This window comes from Cheilinus undulatus, linkage group 15 (genome assembly GCF_018320785.1).
Source record: "Cheilinus undulatus linkage group 15, ASM1832078v1, whole genome shotgun sequence".
Classification (NCBI taxonomy): domain Eukaryota; kingdom Metazoa; phylum Chordata; class Actinopteri; order Labriformes; family Labridae; genus Cheilinus; species Cheilinus undulatus.
In genome coordinates this window covers 11,083,522-11,103,107 of record NC_054879.1, presented here as the reverse complement: position 1 = coordinate 11,103,107, position 19,586 = coordinate 11,083,522, and the positions used below count along the sequence as shown (strand labels likewise).

Here is a 19,586-nt window from a genome sequence, read left to right as displayed (position 1 = left end):
ATTTAGATACTGAAATTGTTAAAGAAAATAAGGCGGAGCCGCTCAGCTGTGAACAATTCTGCCCACGGCGCATGTAGTAAAAATCAATTGGCAAAGCTTGGTGTGATTTTTCTTTTGTGGATAACAAGTTCAGATGGATGATTCTGTCTGCTTTCATCAGTGGATAATATCTGTTTGCAGACCAACACTCTCTCTAGTCTGATACTAATGATATTAAACTTACTTTAATTACGATAGATCACTGCCAGTTAATTTAATGAGAGCTGCTCTAAATATAGACCGATCAATCCCTGACTGCCTTTTCTTTTTTCTTCATAGTGAAACCCACCAAGGCTCCAGAAGTCCACACTCACTCTGCTAGAAGAGCTTTTATGATACAGCCAACAGTAGCAGCTGGTAAGACTGAATGTACAACAACCTCTACTTAAAGTGTTAGTTGTAGTTTAAAAGTTACAGCCATCTACCTCTACTCCTTTTAACTCTTAGGGGTTCACAACCATGCCGGCGTGATTTCATCATGCACTACATTTGTCACATGACAGAAGGAAAACAAAGCCACATTTTGCATTGCAATCATTACGTGTGAAAAGCATGATCTTTAAGCTTTCTTTCATTTTTTGTTTGATGTCAATAGGCCAAGTAAAACAGGAAATATGATCATTTAATTTGATATAAGAATTAATGTTGAACAAAGGGGACAGTGGACCATGTTGTACAGGCCTGGCACTGGTATGTTTTCATAGTTACAGCATATTGTAATTTCATAAAGGAGGCATAATGGAGGCCCCATATCTAATACAGTAAATCAAACTTAAAAATACATAGTTTCCATTTCATAAAGTTGAGGTAGTGCCAAAAATGATTATACCAAACATGATCATGGTATACATTTTCTGAGTGGTTTATTTTGTCAAAAGAAAATTAGCAAAACGGTAAGTGGACCTCTAAGGGTTAAAGAATTTTTGGTTATTAAATCCAATCATATAAAAACACGATGAATGGTACAGTTTCTATAAAAAGTATTCACCCTCTTGGATGTTTTACCCTATTATTAATTTTATAAAACAATCATGTTCAAAATAAGTTAGCTTTTCTGATAGAATTGCTTTTTATAAAACTATTTTGTGGATGTTATGAGCCATGGAATATTTTGTATCCATCTCCTGACTTACTTTTAAAAAACTTTTTCTCTGAGTTGCTTGGAGTGTTCTTTTGTCTTCATGGTATAATGGTTGCCAGGAATAATGATTAACTAGTGACATGGCCTTCCAGACACAGGTGTCTTTATACTACAATCACTTGAGACACATTCACTGCATTCAGGTGATCCCTGTTTCACTAATTGTTAGACTACTACCACCAATTGGCAAAATGAATTTGGTGAGTCGCTTTATATGGGGTGATTTTTTATACAAACAGGTTTTCTACATTGCTATTTTTGTTTAATAGTCATTACTTTTGTAGATTGCTGTTTTCACTTTGACATCAAAGAGGTTTTTATGTAAAATTTTTCTGTCAAATTAGCTTATGATAATATATCACTCATGTACTGTATAAAAGATGTGGAAGGCCTCTTTATTTACTACAAAGTAGACCGTCAAAGCTGTTGCCTGTTCTCTGTATTGGCAGAAAGAAACAAACAAAGCTGAGACTTTAATCTGTCATAGCAATATTCCCACACGGATGCATATGCCGTCTATGGTTTCACCCTGCAGAGAAAGAATATGAACTCATTTTTGACCATTTCCAATGAAAACCTACAATCTCTAAACCACTGAAATGTGTTTGTCTCTCAGGTGAAATGACTGCAAGCGAGCCTCAGGTGCAAAAGAATGAAACCAATCAAGAGGTAACAGGTAAGAAACATGACTCTAAAGATGCAATCCCTGAGCCCATTGGCTAAGGTTTAATACGATAAATATTTCAGGGTTTTATTGTAGCCGGGGGAGACCAATGGTAGCTGATTCAAGATATCCAGGGGACAACTTTGGCTTTTCAGTCTTACAATTTAAGACACAAGCCTGGTGTTTTATTCTACACATTTAATGGAAGAGAAAAAAACTTTACAGACTTTTGAAAGACTAATGTCAGACATCCTCTTACATCCAAATACAACATTAAAGCAACTCACACAGGTTTTAGTCACAAGCTTAAATCAGAAGGGCTGTGGGGTATTTTTCACATCCTGGGTAACCGCCCATAGACGGTGATTGGGAAGGGCAGAACCTTTCAAAAAGGATGATTGGACGATCATTCTGTTTTCCACATTTATTATGGGCCAATCAGAGGAACACAGCTCACAGCTTGTCCACTTTAGCTGCATCCACAGCAGCCACCATTGTTTACAGGGTTGAAGTTGCTTCAGCTAAAACACACTCATATCTGTCGCCTCAAATGATGCTGATTGGTCCGGTTGTACACCGACTGGATAAAGCATTCCAGCGTGAAGCTCTGCAAGATAGACTTGCCTGATGATAGACATGGAATCTGGCCTACTCAGTGATGTGACACCATGAGCTATATTCATTTTGGGATAATTAATGTTTTCAAAATGTGCTACATAAATAAAGTGGATTGGATTGGCTAATTCTCCATTATACCCTGGTTGGAATTACTGCTACACATTGTAAGCAGAGAATTGAAAAGGAGGAGAAACTGGTGGAGAGAGCTGCATTTGCCTTCTTGATGTATTCTCCTCTTCATACCATGACAGAGGAGAAGGGAAAATGTGACTAGAAGTTTCCACAGCCTCAAAATCCTGAGAAACAGGACTGTCCCAAGTGAGTATGCAGTATTGAGCCTGCCACAGTGGTCTATACTCACTGGGGATTTCGTGGGTGGCTGCAAATTGCTATTCATATTTTTCTTCCATGACTGTGGTCATGTCATTGTACCACACAGTCATAGCTACACTGTAAAACCAAACAGGTTGAAAATACTCAAAAATGTTTGTTGAAACTGATAACATCAAAATTTGTACAAAGTGAAAATACATTTTGGGAGGTTTGGCTCAACTTAAAATATATTGTTAACACTTTAAACCCTGATGAGTAACAGAAGTGAAAACATTAGAGGCAAATAATTACACAAACCTCTAACACTGATAAACAGCATTTGTTTAGTTCTTAGCTTTTTAAGTTATTATATTCGTGCATTTATGTTGAGTTAATTTAACTTTAAGTAAAACTACACTGTGAAAACTTTGCAAATCTTTTTTCTGTTAAAATCCAAATCAAAAGAAGTTAAGTTAGTTTTCATAAAGCTCCATGTTCTTCAACCACTGGAATTTTTCCTTATCGGTATCACATACTAAAATCACAAAAACTGATGCCATTGAAGGTTGGTCAACTTAAGGTAATACAAGTAAGAAATACTGAGAGGTGCACACTGAACCAGGAAGTACGCTTCTATCATGTTCAGTATACCATCCATTTTGTGTTGTGGTTGATCCCCACAGACAAGACTTCGCTAACTGAGTCGGTAACTTCACCCAGGGTGCAAAAATGTCTATGTCCAAAGGTATTCTAGGAAAACTCTGCAGATTAAGGGATGAATGTCAAAGAATTTGAGTGCAAATCCAAAAATACTTAAGTTGATTGAGTTAGTTGAATAACTAGGACTGCCAGTATTGATTGAGTTTATCGCTGTTAATCAAGATCTAGAATTACTCCAGAATTTTTTTGAATTACTACTAAACTTATGCGTTATTGCCTGTTTCAACACACTTTTGTTCAGCCACGGTAGCATCCCCTTGAATTCACAGTGTTAGAAAATATGAAATGCTTCGTTTTATTTTAAAACTCTTTCGAACAGCTCAGTGGAACAAGACAAAAGTTGTCTGAACCTTGTGCTAACAAGCAATTACCTTTTCACTGTCCCCTTATTCCCTGTAAGATCCATGACAAGCTCATTTTCTGTGGTAAAGTTCATGTTAAATTCTTTGATCTACCTATAAAAGCAGGTCTGTGTCAAAACAGGAAGCCAGTTACCCTTAATTTTATAAGGATGTAGAAAAAGTGATGCAAAAACATCCCAACAAAATAGTGGAGTTTTAAAATCAGACAAAAGGATGTAATTAATTGTGATTAACTACAGAATTTCTGAGATTAATTGCCATTGAACTTCGGTATTACAGTGAAAAATAAACCTGAACTGCACTTTAATCCAGAAAGCACACTCCCACTGTAGATTTTCCTTAAGATGTTTACATTAGTCCCCACAGGTGGTAGTTTTCTAACTGAGTCAGTAACTTAAGTATTGGTGCAAAAGTTTCTAATACCCAAAGACATTCTGGGAAAACTGCAGAAGAAGGGATGATTGTCAAATTATTTTTACAATTAAAAAACTATACAAATAAAATGACAGAATACTGTTTATTTAAAACTCGAAATGTGTTCAGTCAACTCAGAAAATTGAGCTGAATAGTTATTTTAGATTTTAAGTTAACACAACTCTTTTTTTTTTTTTTAACAGCCTTCAGCTGCTTGGTGTTAAAGTGTATATAGCTGCAGCATATGTCCTTCATTTTTTGTTGTATAAAGGGAATGAAATGAGGCTTTCGTCTCTCCAGAGCTCCACTGATTTCTCCTGTTGTTTCTGCAGTCCAAGAGAACTGCACTCTGCTCCCTTCCAACCATGTTTACTAGCTTGCCTCTTCGTGTTTGGTGCTGTTGAGGCTTCTCCTCTTGATTTGTGCCAATGTTTATGTCACTGAACAACACAGTTTGCATAAGACAGAACTAAAGACCTGTGATACTGTTAAAATGAGTCTACAACTCTGAAATTAAAATGTTTTTGGAGCAAGGTCAGCTGAGAGATTAAAGGACAGCAAAATGATATCTGCATTTAGAAGTCTTTCATCTGGGTTAATAAAAGCTTAATTTTTCACCAGATGGTAGCCATCCTTTGCCAATTCATTGTGACTGTTTTTTTTCCCTGCAAAGCTAGATTCCATCGTATTGGTTAATACTGCTAGACTACAACCTGAAACCAAGAGGTCTTCTTCAGAAATATTTTCTTCTGATATTGCATTCATATGCTAATACCTGCAAAGAGAGAAAAAATCAGAGGGAATTAAACGATGGTTTTGGATGTGTTTTGTGCCTGTGAAGACAGGCGAGAATAAACCTTAAATTTCCTGGTGTGTTACGAAGCGAGGAACAAACTGCTTTGCCATCTATTTTAAAACCCTTTAAGAATGAGATTTTTCCACCTGCATGACAACAATTATAGCCGACTGTGTTCCCTGATTAAATGTTTTTACTTCGGTAACCTTGATCAGTACAGAAAACAAATTGCGACAATTAGTTTCTTTCACGACGAGACAGGAAATCTTTTTTTCACCTCAATTTATAAATTGCAAACAAAGAGGCACGAAGCTGGAAGTAAAGCATGCCATGCTTTTTCAGTGCAGAAAGTAGCAGGCATGATTAAATCAATCATCATGTCCTCAGAGGAACAACCAGACCCAGCTGGAGGCTGCAGCTTAAACTTTGATTTTTAGTTCATTTATTAAACTGTATATGCTGCCAGTAAAGTCACCGTGATAAAGCAAAATAAAATGTCAAAGTGCAATGATGCACAGATGGAAAAATTGCTTTTCTTAATCAAGACAAAGAGCAGAAAACAAAGCGCAACAGTGTCTCGTTTTCACAGGGCCCCTCTCACTAATGTTGGTGCTTTAGGAGTGATGGAGCATGCATCACTTTTGTTCTGTGCAAAGATTCGTTTGTGCAGCAGGAGTGCATCAAGAGACACCTGTTTACCTCAACTCATTAAAGAAGTTACAATTTCAAGAGTTCAGTTTTATCTCTTATAAATCCTTTCTCCTGATAAGATCATGAATCATGAGACCGTTTCAGAGGATGTTTAGTGTTGATTTATGTAAATATCAAATTTCAGGTGACATCTGTTTTTCCATACAGACCATAGATGTTGCATTCACATCTTAGTGTAACTGACACACATCTATGGTGTCATTTGCTCAAGCTTGTGCTGCAGGTTTGAAATCAAATAGTGACATCTTGTGGTTCAACACTGATGCATGCCTTTAGTGACACTGAAACTGTAAGAGAGAACATGGTGTCTTACATAAACTAACCCCAAACCAAAGAAGCTTTAGGATGAGCATGTTCATGTTTTATGTCAGTCAGAAATATCATGCATGATCTTGATGGTGCAGAGAATAGACACTTGCAAAACCTAGTCAGTTAAAACCGGTAATTAAATATGTACACAGATTGATTACTAAAGCAGAGCTTTGTCTTATATCAGTGTTTCTCAGCTAGTCGGGCATCAGGACTCTTTCATTTTCAAAAATTTCAGCCACTTAAATGTAATTCATGCTAAATTTTGCAGATTCGACCATTATTACAACAAAACATGACTGAACATTTTAGACACGACAAAAAAACAGGTTAGCAAGGTCTATCATTAGACATGACTGGCGTGCATATATTTGATTTTACTGATTTGACTCCTTTTTCTTGAGACAGCATGGAAATTTAGTAGTTTCTCAAGAAAAGTTGTTACTATCTTGGGAAAAATAAAAGTTTTTTTGTTTGGGGAAAAGGAGATGCATATGTTGAAATCTGGAGAAGATTACCAAACGTTGCTTGTCATCACAGGAAAATAAAAAAAAATGTATGTCCATTTGGTGCTTTTGTATATCATTGAGTTTGTTTCTGGCACACCTTGGCCATCCACTTGAAACTCCATTGCAACCAACTTTTTGGTCCTGAAGCACCAGTTAAGAACCACTGTCTTTTTAAAGACATTTTATACCTTTATTTACAGTGGATAGAGTCAGAAACAGGGTCAGAAAGGGGGGATATAACATAGGGGAAAGGAACCTCAGGCAGGAAGTGAAACTGGGCCCCCTGTGTACGTGGGGCACACCTTAACCACTAGGCCAGTGGTTCCCAAATAGTGATACTTTGTGGCCAAAATTTACATACATTTAAATCATTTTTTTGTGTAAATCCATTGTAGCCCTAAAAATACATTCTAATACCCAAAAACCACAGTAGAAATTATCTGTAAGTGTTATACTGTGATTTCTGTTTGGCAGATTTGTACAGATTTCATTTTAACTACCTCAAAGCAGACAGACCCCCACGCCCATCGCTGAGGAGTTCACACTTCCTGTAATGATATACAGGAACACAAACACTGGCACCAAGTAAAGTCACGTTCCTGCACTTGTGCTCCTTCATTTGCATTTGTGCCATGCTTTGGTCCACCTTGTCCTTCCGTGCCGGAGCCAGGGAAGCATGCTGCGTCCAAGCACGGATGAGTGTACTCATTCTGGTCAAATGTACTGGACTTTTAGGCTCCAACGTACCCAGGCACAGTACGAATTGCCTAGTGTGAGTGCGCCATAACTCGGTGCCGGTGTTAGTGTTTCTGTTTATCATTCCAGGAAGCGTGAACTCCTCTGTGTTGGGCATAAGATTCTCAAGATGCTTTTCTGAGCACAACGCCTGTACCAGGTTACGCAAATCAATTTTGCAATCAAATTGACTGCTGACAGCTGTTTTTTTCATATTGCATTCTTTGATCCCAACATAAATAGAAAAAGTCAAAAGGACACATATTTCCTGTTTATTTGATTTCATTTCAGAAATGAAAACTAGATAATAAACAGTATTTTCATTATTTGACTTGGTTTTTAAAACAGAAAAGGGAACAATGAGCCATTTTTCATCTATTTGTTCAATTATCAATCAATAATTAAATGAACAAATGATACACAGATTGCTTTTGTACTCTGAGTTTGTTTGTTTTTTTTTTTGTCAGAATTTTTCACACTTTGAAAAAGAAAATTGATCTCATGTTGTTCTAACCATGTTTGCACACTGACATCAAAACTTGAAAAATATAAAGTTTTTTCTCCCTCATTTTTAGTTAAGATTTCAATTTATTTTTTTCTCTTTCAATTAAAAATGATTACATTAATGTCATATCTTTTAGTCAAAACTAACATTTTATGTCAATTAATTTTGTTAACCATTATGTAAAATCAATATAAATGTAAAACTATCATAGTAATGCACTATCAATAACTTAATTCCTGTATCAATACTGAAGAAAATACTAACACATCTGGAACCCTCTCTGCACGATCTTGCCTTCCAATTATACACACAGTGGAGAAATAAAGATTTAAATGTCCAATTACATCTTAGCCTCCTTGACCAAAACTAAACTTATTTTTTTCATGAGCGTTTTTAATCACAAAATATCTATTTTGGATGGTCTTAGCCTAGTCTTCCTCATGGAAAAAAAGGTTGTGGGCAAACATTTTTAATCATAGTCAAGCCTTTTTTTCACTTTTATTAAATTAGAGCTCAAGAGTTTCCCGGGGGAATTCAGCTGGTATCATTAAAGTAACAATGCTCGTTACGTACTTGTAAATGATTATATAGAAATGTTGGTATTTATTGTCTTATTTTACTTTAAATCTATTGAATCAAATCATGAATTTTCCAGTCACCCCTCTGACCCCAGTGAACACAGTAATAATGATGACCTTTAAAGCCATGGTGTGTGATGACTGACCTTCAGTTGACAGTCTGCTCATAATTACTGAAAAGCTTCCCTAAAATCTACCCTAATGTGAAATGAGTAAATCCAAAAGTAAAACTCATGAATCCCTGTGAGATGCAGTTAAAACAAACTTTGATGGATCATTAACACAGTAGTCAGTTGCAGGCTTGACCTGACTTTTCGTCTTTTGTGATTCACAGAAGTAAAGCCCAGAAATCTCTGCTCCCAGCCTGTGGAGGGAGGAAACTGTGACGGTGCAGAGAAGAGGTTCGCATACAACCCACAGACCAGGAGGTGCCACGTGTTTCGCTACAGCGGCTGCGGTGGGAATGACAACAACTTCACAAGTCGTAAAGAGTGCAGTATGAAGTGTGCTCGACGCAGGAAGAGTATGAATGCCTCATAATATTATTTATAATTTGCATGTTTTCAACAAATTTACAATCAATTCCTTAGTTCGTTTAAGTGTAAACAGAAAGCATTTTAACATTCTGTCAATCTAAAGAGCTGGAAATTGATTCAAGTGCAGGTTTCTTATTTTAATGAACACTTACTGATCACTTTATTAGGTACACCTGTTCAACTGCTCACAAACACAAAGGTCTAATCAGTCAATTGCATGGCAGAGGCCAGTATATTTAAGCATGTGGACATGGTCTAGAGTCTGCGGAAGTTCGAGCAGAGCATCAGAATGGGAAAGAAACTGATTTAAATTAATTTAATTGGGCCATGGTTGTTGGCATAGAGCTTTCAGACTGCGTGCAGGAGTGCAGCATCTCACATAACCAGTACACACATTTTCATCTAGAGAATACAAGGCTTGAACTCGATGATTTTTGCCTATTTTTTGCTAGTTTTTTCCAATATTTTTGCCACTTTTATCCCATTTTTGCAACATCTTTTTGCCTCATTTAGCTGCTTTTTGCTGTAGTTTTTGCAGCATTTGATCCCTTTTTTCATTTTTTTTCCCCCATCTATTGGCTCTTTTAAAAATTCTTACTGCCCATATTTCCAAAGTTTGCATGCGTTTCTTGTACTTTCTTTGCTACTTTTTTATCTACTTAAGCCAACTTTTCACAATTTTTCCCTGTTTTGCCTTTTTTTGGGCTACTTTTTGCCACTTTTTTGCTACTTTTTGCTACTTTTCTCCCATTTTTGTCACTTTTAAAAATGTTGTTTTTTTTTGTTTGTTTGTTTTTTTACCATCTTTATACAATTTTTGTCCTTTTTCCCCTCATTTCACCCAATTTGCCAATTTGTTGTCCTTTTCTGCATCATCTTTTTTTTTTTTTTTTTTTTTTTTTAAGATTTATTTTGGGCCTTTTCGTGCCTTTATTGGATAGAGGAAGTTAGTGGATAGACTCGAAAACAAGGATGAGAGTGGGGGTGAGACATGCAGCAAAGGGCCACAGGCCGGATTCGTACATGGTGTGCGCCTTAAACCACTCGACTATCTGTGCGCCCCCTGTATCATCTTTTTGAAGCTTTTTGCCTGCTTTAGATGCCTTTAACAATTTTTTTTTTCCAAATTGTGCCAGTTTCTGCTCATTTTTGCCACTTTTATCCCTGTTTTGCTACTTTATACCTACTTATGCTGCTTTGTTGAGTAAGTTTTTGCAGCATTTAATCTATTTTGCTGCTTTTTGCCCTTCTGTTACTTTAAACAATTTAGCTGATAAAAACTACTTTTTGCCATAATTTAACAATTTTTGCCACTACTTTTTGCCACCATATCCCATTTAAACCCCTTTTAACCCAATTACGCCATTGTTTTTCACTATTTACCTGTTTTTGTCTCTTTTCACAATTATTTTATTATTCACATTTCTTTCCAAAAAGTTGTCTCAGTTCCTTTTCTTTTAATTTTCTGGCATCCTGACATTTGTGCACATCACAGCCTAGCTATGAAGTCGGACATTACTTTCCTAATAGTTCAGTGTGTCCATCCACATTGTTAACATCACTAATAAAAAGGTAATTCTGTTTTAATAAAAGGGGTTCATGTTTTAAAAAAGCTACATTTATCCAGCCTTGATCATGTCTGTATGCCAAATTATATTGGTTCCTGCCATGTGACTGGATGATTATCCCTAATAGAGTGGCAATGATTGTTTCCTCTTAAATAAGAGTCATATAAAAAGAAACGTAACTATGTTTCTTTGTCTTGCAGCTCAAGGGAAGAGGATGATCAGGATAAGGAAGAAAAACCTTGACATCATTCACCGCTCTGGTTGAACAATTCACATTAGACCTGACTCTGGTGTGGAGCCACGTGTATTTATGTCCATATTTTATTTTTAGCTATACTTTTATCTGTTGTGTGTAATGCTTGTTGTATAAAATCATTGGCAGTGGAAAAGGTGCTTTAGCTTTTATTGGCTTAAGGCTTATTTTATTATTTACGAAGTGGCTTATATTGATTTCCATTTGACAAAAACAAAACTGTTATGCTGATATCTATTATCTCCTCAATGATTTTGAGTGTCCATGCTTTTGGATAAACAATGTTGTTTTTTATAGTTATCTAAGGCTATGATTTTATAACCAAACTTGTGTTTTATGTAATAAACACCAAAGTTGCAGTGTGATTTTCCTTCAGAATTGCATATTTGTCATGTCCATACAGTAACTGATGATGTTCTGGTGTAGCTTCACATTTACTCATCAGTGTAAGCGGCAACATTAGCAGATTACAGAGCCAGACCATCTCTGTCTCAGGATCAGTAACAACAATATACAGAGTGTTTTACAGTACACACATTAATCAGGATGACCCTGTCTTCACAGCTGTAAATCAATGTTTACAAGGCACTGACTGCTTTATTTCTGTCAGATTAAACACAGACGCTCTCTTTTTACCCTTTTTAATCAATTTTATGCAGTTCCATAAATCACTACAGTACTGCTGGTTGTGATGTTGAGGACAACCACAAGGGGGCAGTGTTGTGTAAGGAAAGAGTTGTGTTGGCTGCACAGAATTTGCTTTCCTGTCTTGTTTTATAACCATGGCTGTAATGGGCTGTAAAGGTTTATATAATAAAGACAAACAATATTAAATGTTCTGCAGTATTGCTATTCATATGTTTTACATTCAGGAATCATAAATAAAATAAAAAAGATTTATACCATCCATCGATACATCCAGGCTGATTACAACACATTTAAGATTTCAGTGCCTAATTTTGGTACCCCACCACCACAAATGAAAGGCATGAAGTACATGATCTCCTCTTCATTTTGCTGTCTGGAGTGATCTGAGGATAGAGTCACACTGACTGACACATTCACTGTAATTGTCGCTGGTGAATTTAGTTTAAGCCTCTTCAATGAAGAAGTTACATCTGTTACTTTACTTATCCCATAAACTATCTGCATTTTTAAAAATTTGTTCCCTGTACCATTTATTATACAGAACACTTTTATTCACTCACCAGCTTTTGACATATTTCTATTCTCGTCAAAGTATCTGTTCAGGCACTGTTTAGGCATCGCCATGGTTTCAAAAGTATCACTTTAGTACTGGTATTGGATAGACCAAACAAAAACCGAACCCTACCAAGGAAAGGTCACTAGTCAGAGATGCACTATAAAGAGAAAAGGCCATTTTGTAGAGGTGTCTTAATTCTAAGTGACCATTGTTATACCCTATAAAGCACACTCATTGATTTTTACAGTGTATTGTACAACTAATGGTCACTTAACCTTGCAAAGCAGATGTCTGTCATCAGGCAAATCCATCTTAAAAAGCTCCAGTCCACAACGTTTGTGACATGGAGTCACTCCATGTCACTCATGGCAGTCAGTCACTCACATCTAAGGGCAATTTAGACCCATCAGTCACCCTTACAATCATGTCTTAAAGTCTGGTATACACTTCACGATTTTGGGCTGTCCTGGACGAAAGATGACCAATCATTACAATATTTTTGGTTGTGGCTCTAAAAAGAAGCTCCTATGTCACTCTGTGAGACAGGTTTAGAGATGGCTGTTGTCATGATCTTGTGATCAAAGATAGCCTGGGATTAAATTCTCACAGTGTCAAATTTAGGATGACCATCTCACAATGTCACTGCTGCTACAACCTAAGTTGACTAATAAACCAATAGGAATGCAGGAAGAAATGACATAAAAATAAACACGACACTGGCGCTAACAAACAAACATCTTAGCATCGAGGCAACTCACAAAATGAAGAAGTTTGTTGAATTCCAACAAGAAGGAAAATCTTGATCCCAGATGTTTGCTGTAGCTTTACTTTATTATTTACCACGGCACTGGCGGCGTAGATAGATAACACATACTTATGGCGTTTATTTCCTGCATACCAGCGTATGGCGTAGCCTGTGATTTTGTGGCGTTTAGTTGGCGTTGTCATCGTTCAGTCTAGACACATAGAACTTGATGGCGTTTGGGATTCATGTCACACAGTGTAGCATGCCAGAAACATATAAGATTGCTAAAAATGCACAGGAGACATTAGACTGTGAGAGAAAGCTGTGGTGCACACAGGGAACCCATGCATGTAAGAGGAGAACATCTAAACTCTACACAAAAGGCCTTGCTCTACCAGGGATTGGAACCAGGAACCTTGTTGTTGTGGGGCATCAGTGCGAACCACTGCACCACAATGTAGCCCAAATTAAGATATAAAATAAATGAAAATGATTTCATACCAAAGATTGCCCGTGTGTGGTGCAGTCGCTAGTGGTTTAAGGTACCCAGTTTCGGATCCAGCCTGTGGCCCTTCCCCGCATGTCTCTCCCCATTCTCTCTTCCCTGTTTCTGACTCTATCTACTGTCCTACTCTTTCAAATAAAGGCACAAAAATCCCCAAATAAATAAAAATAAAAGACTGCCCAGTGTGCAAATTTGATATAGTCTGCAGACTGTGAAAACCCACAAAGGACTGCGTGGCCTTTGGAAATGAAAATGGCTCAGATAATGAGGCAAACCATGTTAAGGATTGTAAATGTCCAGGCTTGTTTTCAATGTTTGGGTTGGATTGAGTGTAAAAATTCATACATATAAATAATTTCCATTCATTCCATGCTGTGCAGTTTGGAGAAGCTTTTTGATATAACTTGGGTGCTAATTCTATAAAATACTACAAGATAACTTGAATCTGCAGTAATAAATAACTAAAGATAATTAAAAACAACTGTCAAACAACAGTTTGTTATGTCAAAGTTTCACTAGAAGTGGTAAACCCACAGAAACTATTATCTGCAGCTTATTTTAGTTTCATGGCCCACATCTCTGCCTTTCGTGGGCAGCTGCTTGAGATTGCTGTGTGCATAATCCTCATTTAAATAGTGAAGTACAAACTAAAGCTTTTTTAAAGCATCATGAAGCTAAGGCTCAAATCTTCTGCATCATATTAATTCATTTTTTGATGCTTCATTAAAAACCCAGTGGTTGGTAAATAGACTTCAGCTTGCATGATACTATTTTTGTCATCACCGCAGGTCATACACCTACCCATTTACTCCACATTCACACGCTGATGGAGAAGGCTACGATGTAGAGTGGGCGTCAGTTTTTATTAACCCTATCTGTATGCATGAATACACATTTACATGCCACTGCACTGGGACCAATTAGGGGTTAAGTGTCTTGCCCAAGGACACATCACCATGTGACTGCAGGAGTCGGGGATTGAATCCCCAACCTTTTGGGCGAGAATTTCCACATTTATACACAAAACAAGAGGAAACTGCTTGAAGCTGCCAGACTTTATAGGAGTGTTGGTGCTTTAAGATGATCAGAGATGTATGCTTTGTAAATCAGAAGGCAGAAGCAGATGAATCATGCTGCTAGTGGCATGCTGTAGTACTTCAGTGTCTTTGTTCATCAGAGCGTTATTCATACATTTATAGAGTGATGTCTTTATCATTTTGGTTGTCAGTATGGTTACCATTACATTGTCATCTCAGTTTAGTTTTGGACATTTCTTCAACATCTTTTTGCAGCTTTTTTTGCCTACTTTAGCCACCTTCTGCAATTATTTGACCAGTTTTGATGCTTTTTGTTTCTCAACTTTTTTGGCACTTTTATACATTTTTTGTCCTTTTTCTCCCATTCTCTTCACCTTTTAAAAATACTTTTGTTGCCCATTCCTTCAACATTTTTTGCTGACTTTAGCTGCTTTTTGCCACAGTTTATGTTGCATTTAACCCAAATATTGATGCTTTTTGTCCATTTCTTTTCACTTTTTGTCAAATTTTTGCCACTTTCCTACACAGTTTTATTTTGTTGCCACTTTTTACTCATTTTGGCCACTATTTTTTGTCAACTTACCCCATTTTGACCACCTTTTTGCCATTTTCACCCATTTTTGCCAATTCTTGCCCTTTTTTTTGCCACTTTTGACCCATTTTCAGCCTTTTTTAAAATTACTATTTTAACCCATTCTTGCCTCTTTTCATTCATTTTTTTTGTCACTTTTCACAATCATTCACTGTATTTCCAAAAAACATTGGCTCAGTTTATTCTATTTTAATTCCTAGTATTCCTGACATTTGTGCACATCATGGCCCAGCTATGAAGTCTGACATTACTATCCTAATAGCTTAGTGTGTCCATCCACATTGTTAACATTATTAATAAAAAGATAATTTGTTTTAATGAAAGAGGTTTACATTTTGAAAACAGCTTTATTTGTACTACAGCATAAATAAATGAAATCCATGTTTTATTGCTATAAGAGTGATTATTATTTAGCTTAGAAATAAAATATAGTTATCACAGCTAACTTATAAAAGGACCATGATTTTGCTGACCTCCATGGGTCACCCAGTTTTACTGGGCCCCAGAAAGCTCTCCCCTTTATTCCCCCTTATGGAGGGCCTTGATCATGTGCAAAGCCTTCCGTCTGCATGGAAGCACCTGTGCCAGATTGGACTTGAAGCACTTTGTGGCACTGAAAGATGTTTCCTCCTGTCTAGATCTTGTGTTGTACTTCCTCTCAGATGTACATTGCTTTGGATAAAAGTTTCTAAATGGCATTTTAACACTGTAATATAGTCATATGGGCCATATTTCATGTGTGACTCATGGGCAAGACACTTATCCCCAGTTCGCTTCCACTGGTGCATCAGTGTGTGAATGTGTATGGCTGTGTATAAATGGAGTTAGTTAATACTCATGGTCACTCTACATACCAACCCCTGCCATCTGTGTGCGAATATGGAGTGAATGGGTGTGAATAGGTAAGTGTGACCTGTGGTGTAAAGTACTTTACGCAGTCATATAGTTAGAAAAGTGCTATACAAGTCAAGCCAATTTACCTTTTTGTTTCAAAACCAGCTGAGTTAGGCTGGGGTAAAAAATCAGTTTTATTGGTGCAAAATCTAGATTTTGATTAGAAAAATCCCTTGGCTACTCCCTTCGAGAGACAGTGCCTGCCTGACTGTAATGTTCCAACTGTGAAGTTTGGTGGAGGGGGGATAATAGTGTGTATGTGTGTGTGGGCAGCTCGATATTAAAGTGCATGTATTTGAATGCAATGTCATTACAGTCCCTGCTGGTGTAATCGTCAGCCGGACAAAGTGTTGATAGAACATTAATATGAGTGTTTTGCAATTATAACATTAAGTTTGTTCAAAGAACAACAAATTAAAGACTAAAATGTCATGACTTTTATTGACTAAAAGTGGACAAAAACTCTATTTAGTGATGCATTTACTGAAACTAGACAAAAACGATAAAGGTTGGAAATGACTAAAATGGACTTAAATGAACTTGAACATGATTTTTTAGTTTAAACTTCTCTTAAGTGACAACATCCTCTCTTATTTACATTTTTTGCTTGTTTTTCTTTTCAATCTCTAATTTCTACTTATTTACTTTTTAAAATAGGAAGTAAGGAGGACAACAGCTGTTTCTGACCATGATTGCTTTGTGTTTCAACAGTGATTTTTCTGTTTTCAAACCAAAATCAAATCAGCAGCCATTCTCCATTATGCCCATCTATTTAGAGCCATAAATCCAGTAACCAAAAATTCCAGGTACTGATTTTACCCACACTCTCCTTACATTTACTGTACTTCCACTAGTACCAGAGTGTGGGAGTGCCGGCCCCCTCTCCTGCTGTGTATGTGTGACCACAGCTCTCAGCTCCTCAGCTGTAGCTCTCTGTGTGATGTAACAGGAAGTAGTGGGTTGCCTTCCAACGTCAACCTGACAGCCGCTTCGGCTGCGCTCATTCAGCGCCGGAGATCCTCCGTGTTTGCTGCTCTGTGCCGGAGCCGATCACTGAAGACTGTTTGGGGATTGCCTGGAGAGTTTATTCCCCCTCAAACCTCTGCGCTGCCGGTGGATTTTATTCTCTGGTAAGACCAAGAATGAATGTGTGCCAAAGCGTTCTCTTACTTCTTATATTTCCCCGAGCTGCAGCAACGTCGAGTAGAATTACTGCACTGAGTTTACAATGCATTTTGTCCATCCATGGTTGTGTGTTTAACGAGGTCATTTCATTTGTATCTACGTGGATTACAGTGTCATGGCATGTGCATTAAGAGAATAGGCTTGAATCCATTAAAACGCAGGAATAACTCGATGTGAGCATCCATAACTGAGTCCAGATAATCTGCAGTGTCCCTCTGCCAAGAGCTGCATGTGAAAAAATAAGGGTATTAAATGAAAACATATTGAAACAGAAGTGTTCTGTGGGGTTTGGACACTAATGCGCATTAAAAGCGTGTATATGCATGTTCATATTGCACAGCATTGTAAAGCCTGTGTTGTCAGGACTCATCTGAATGTTTATGCAGCTTTTATTTAAGATGTTTGAATAAGTAGAGGGATGTACTGACTCCGCTGCAGCCTGTACATTCATGCGTTATGGGAATGCGTAAAAACCTTCATAAATGATTAAAATACGCAGCTTTACTCCTTTGAAAACGCAAAGATTAGATTCACATTGTATACCTTTTAACATCAGCACCCATGCTTGGCTGGCTAAGTACTTTGTGCACGGAAATACCCTCCTATATAGAAAATAACCACTACAACAATAAAGTAGAGGGCTTTGTAGGGCTGACTGAGCCTGAAAGCAGCAGTGATTCAGCTCCATTCAGCTCTGAGGCTTTGATGAAGCGGTGCTCAGCTCACTGCTTGCTAAATCATCTGCAGGGTTACATAAGCGGCATATTTGGACATGCTGGAAGTTTGTGGGCAGGGCAGTAAAAATGATAACAGTGGTGATGATGAGGATGGCGTGTAGGTGGAGGATGTGAGAGCGGTGGTCACCGTTGGCAGAATAAACAGTGTACAGGGCTGGTGAAGGATGCAGAGAGGGAGCAGAGCGGGAGGATTCAGAGCCAAGTTTGAGGAATTCTTCTGTCAACATGATGAGCAGGAGAGATGTGCTGCAAGCTGTTGCTTTCTCCAAGGATTTAAAAGTTTAATGTGCACTAAAATGTCTAAATTGATTTTTAAAAAAATGACTAAACCTGTTGAAGTACTTACATTACCTCAGATATGCCCAACAGTCTCAAAGGCAGAGACATTTTTACTTTTTTTTAGTTGTAGCTGGATGTTTCAGGAGCAGCTACTTGAAGCTGCTGTCCTGTTGCTGTACCAAATGGCATTTTTGCCATTATTGCCACTTGTAGTGATTCTGGAACTATAGCGTTGTCAATGAGCAAACAGTAAGTTCATTTTTGAAGTATTATCCCATACTTATGCTGTCAATTTATAAAACCTGCACAAATAGGTGACGTTTAGACTGAACGTGAATAAACCATTGTCTTTAATAAAGGTCCTTTTTGTTATCCTGTATAATGAAGTAGTAATCTTAGCCGATAGCAATATCAATACCAATGCAAATAAAAAAATGCATTTCAGACCTAAAACTTCAGTCCTTAAGCATCACTCTTAAGTCTGAGGAATGAGGATGAACAAAGAAAAAGACTTCAGCTGGCGTACGTCTGCTAGTCCTGTCTTAAATTCACGATCTTATTCATACATACGGCTGAGTTACAGCTGATATGGGTAAATAATTACAACCAATATATTGGTTGTAGGTATCAGCAAAAGTTTTCATATCTGCTGATGCTGATAATTAACTGTTTTAGGTTGGTATCTGTGGTTAATGTTGTGCATCCCTACCTTTAATCAGACATGTGCAAATACAGATTGCATTGCACAACAAGCATGCACATCCAGGCTGTGTTTTAACATCTCCCTCAGACTGTGTGCTTCTTTTTCAGGCTGTGTCCAAGCACAGATGTTCCCAAATCCATCAGATTTGTAATGACAAAGAAACTGAGCAAATGATTGGACTTCTAACAAGAAGTTTTCTTGGCGTGTCACTAGTATAGGCATTGTTTTGAACAGGCACCTGTACACTCACCTTTATTTTCTCTCCAGATATTTAACACAGTAAACTTGCTTCTAACCCTGCAGAATTCTTGGCTTTTGATATTACGGTCTTTGCAGTAAGGGTTAGGGCTGGGCAGTTAATCAAAATGAAGATGAATTCGCAATATGGCCTGCAGCAATTTTCAGATCGCAGGAGGTGCAATATTTCTTTTGTCTGAAATCAGAGTTAAATACCAGTCTAAAACCTTTTGTGCAGCAAAGATATTATGGACTACACATCATGCAATCATTTAAGTATCATTTTTAGACTAGTTTACCCAAAAATCTTTCCTCATTTTTTTTTCTTATTCAAATGAGAATACAATTCCTTTGAATTTGCAAAAAGAGTCAAAACAATCAAAACCAGATATTTTTTTCAAAATTTTTCAACCCTAGTTTAATCTATTGTGTTGGTTATAGAATAATGTATTACTTGTGTTTATTGAAAACTAAATAAGATGAAGAACTTGAAAAATAATTGCATATCAAAGCTCGAGTATGTAACATTCGATGAAAACCGTGTAGAATCAACTCTACTCCCCCTCCTTTCCTGTTCTTCTCAGTGTTTGAGCTCCGTAGCTCCGCCCCTCTTCTCAAATACCTCCTCGCAAATGTGCACGTCTGCTGAATCGAATACTGATGGTGGCAAAGCTCTCGTGGAGTGATTTTGCTCCATT

At 37.3% G+C, this 19,586-nt stretch overlaps 2 protein-coding genes across 3 annotated transcripts in view; both read left to right on the top strand.

Moving 5' to 3' along the window:
* The window catches only part of tfpia (tissue factor pathway inhibitor a), a 75,191-nt gene extending 64,056 nt beyond the window's left edge, over nt 1-11,135 (top strand). The window contains exons 4-7 of the mRNA XM_041807417.1: nt 319-396; nt 1,797-1,856; nt 8,748-8,936; nt 10,718-11,135. Of these exons, the coding sequence (XP_041663351.1) occupies nt 319-396; nt 1,797-1,856; nt 8,748-8,936; nt 10,718-10,782 (392 nt within the window). The 3' untranslated portion in view covers nt 10,783-11,135. The remainder of the gene's footprint in view (nt 1-318; nt 397-1,796; nt 1,857-8,747; nt 8,937-10,717) is intronic.
* A 5,576-nt stretch (nt 11,136-16,711) lies between these two features.
* The window catches only part of calcrla (calcitonin receptor-like a), a 58,576-nt gene continuing 55,701 nt past the window's right edge, over nt 16,712-19,586 (top strand). The window contains exon 1 of one of the 2 annotated variants that reach the window (XM_041806591.1): nt 16,712-16,877. The gene's annotated coding sequence lies outside the window, so the exon portion shown is untranslated. The remainder of the gene's footprint in view (nt 16,878-19,586) is intronic. The other variant, XM_041806592.1, reaches the window with a different exon arrangement.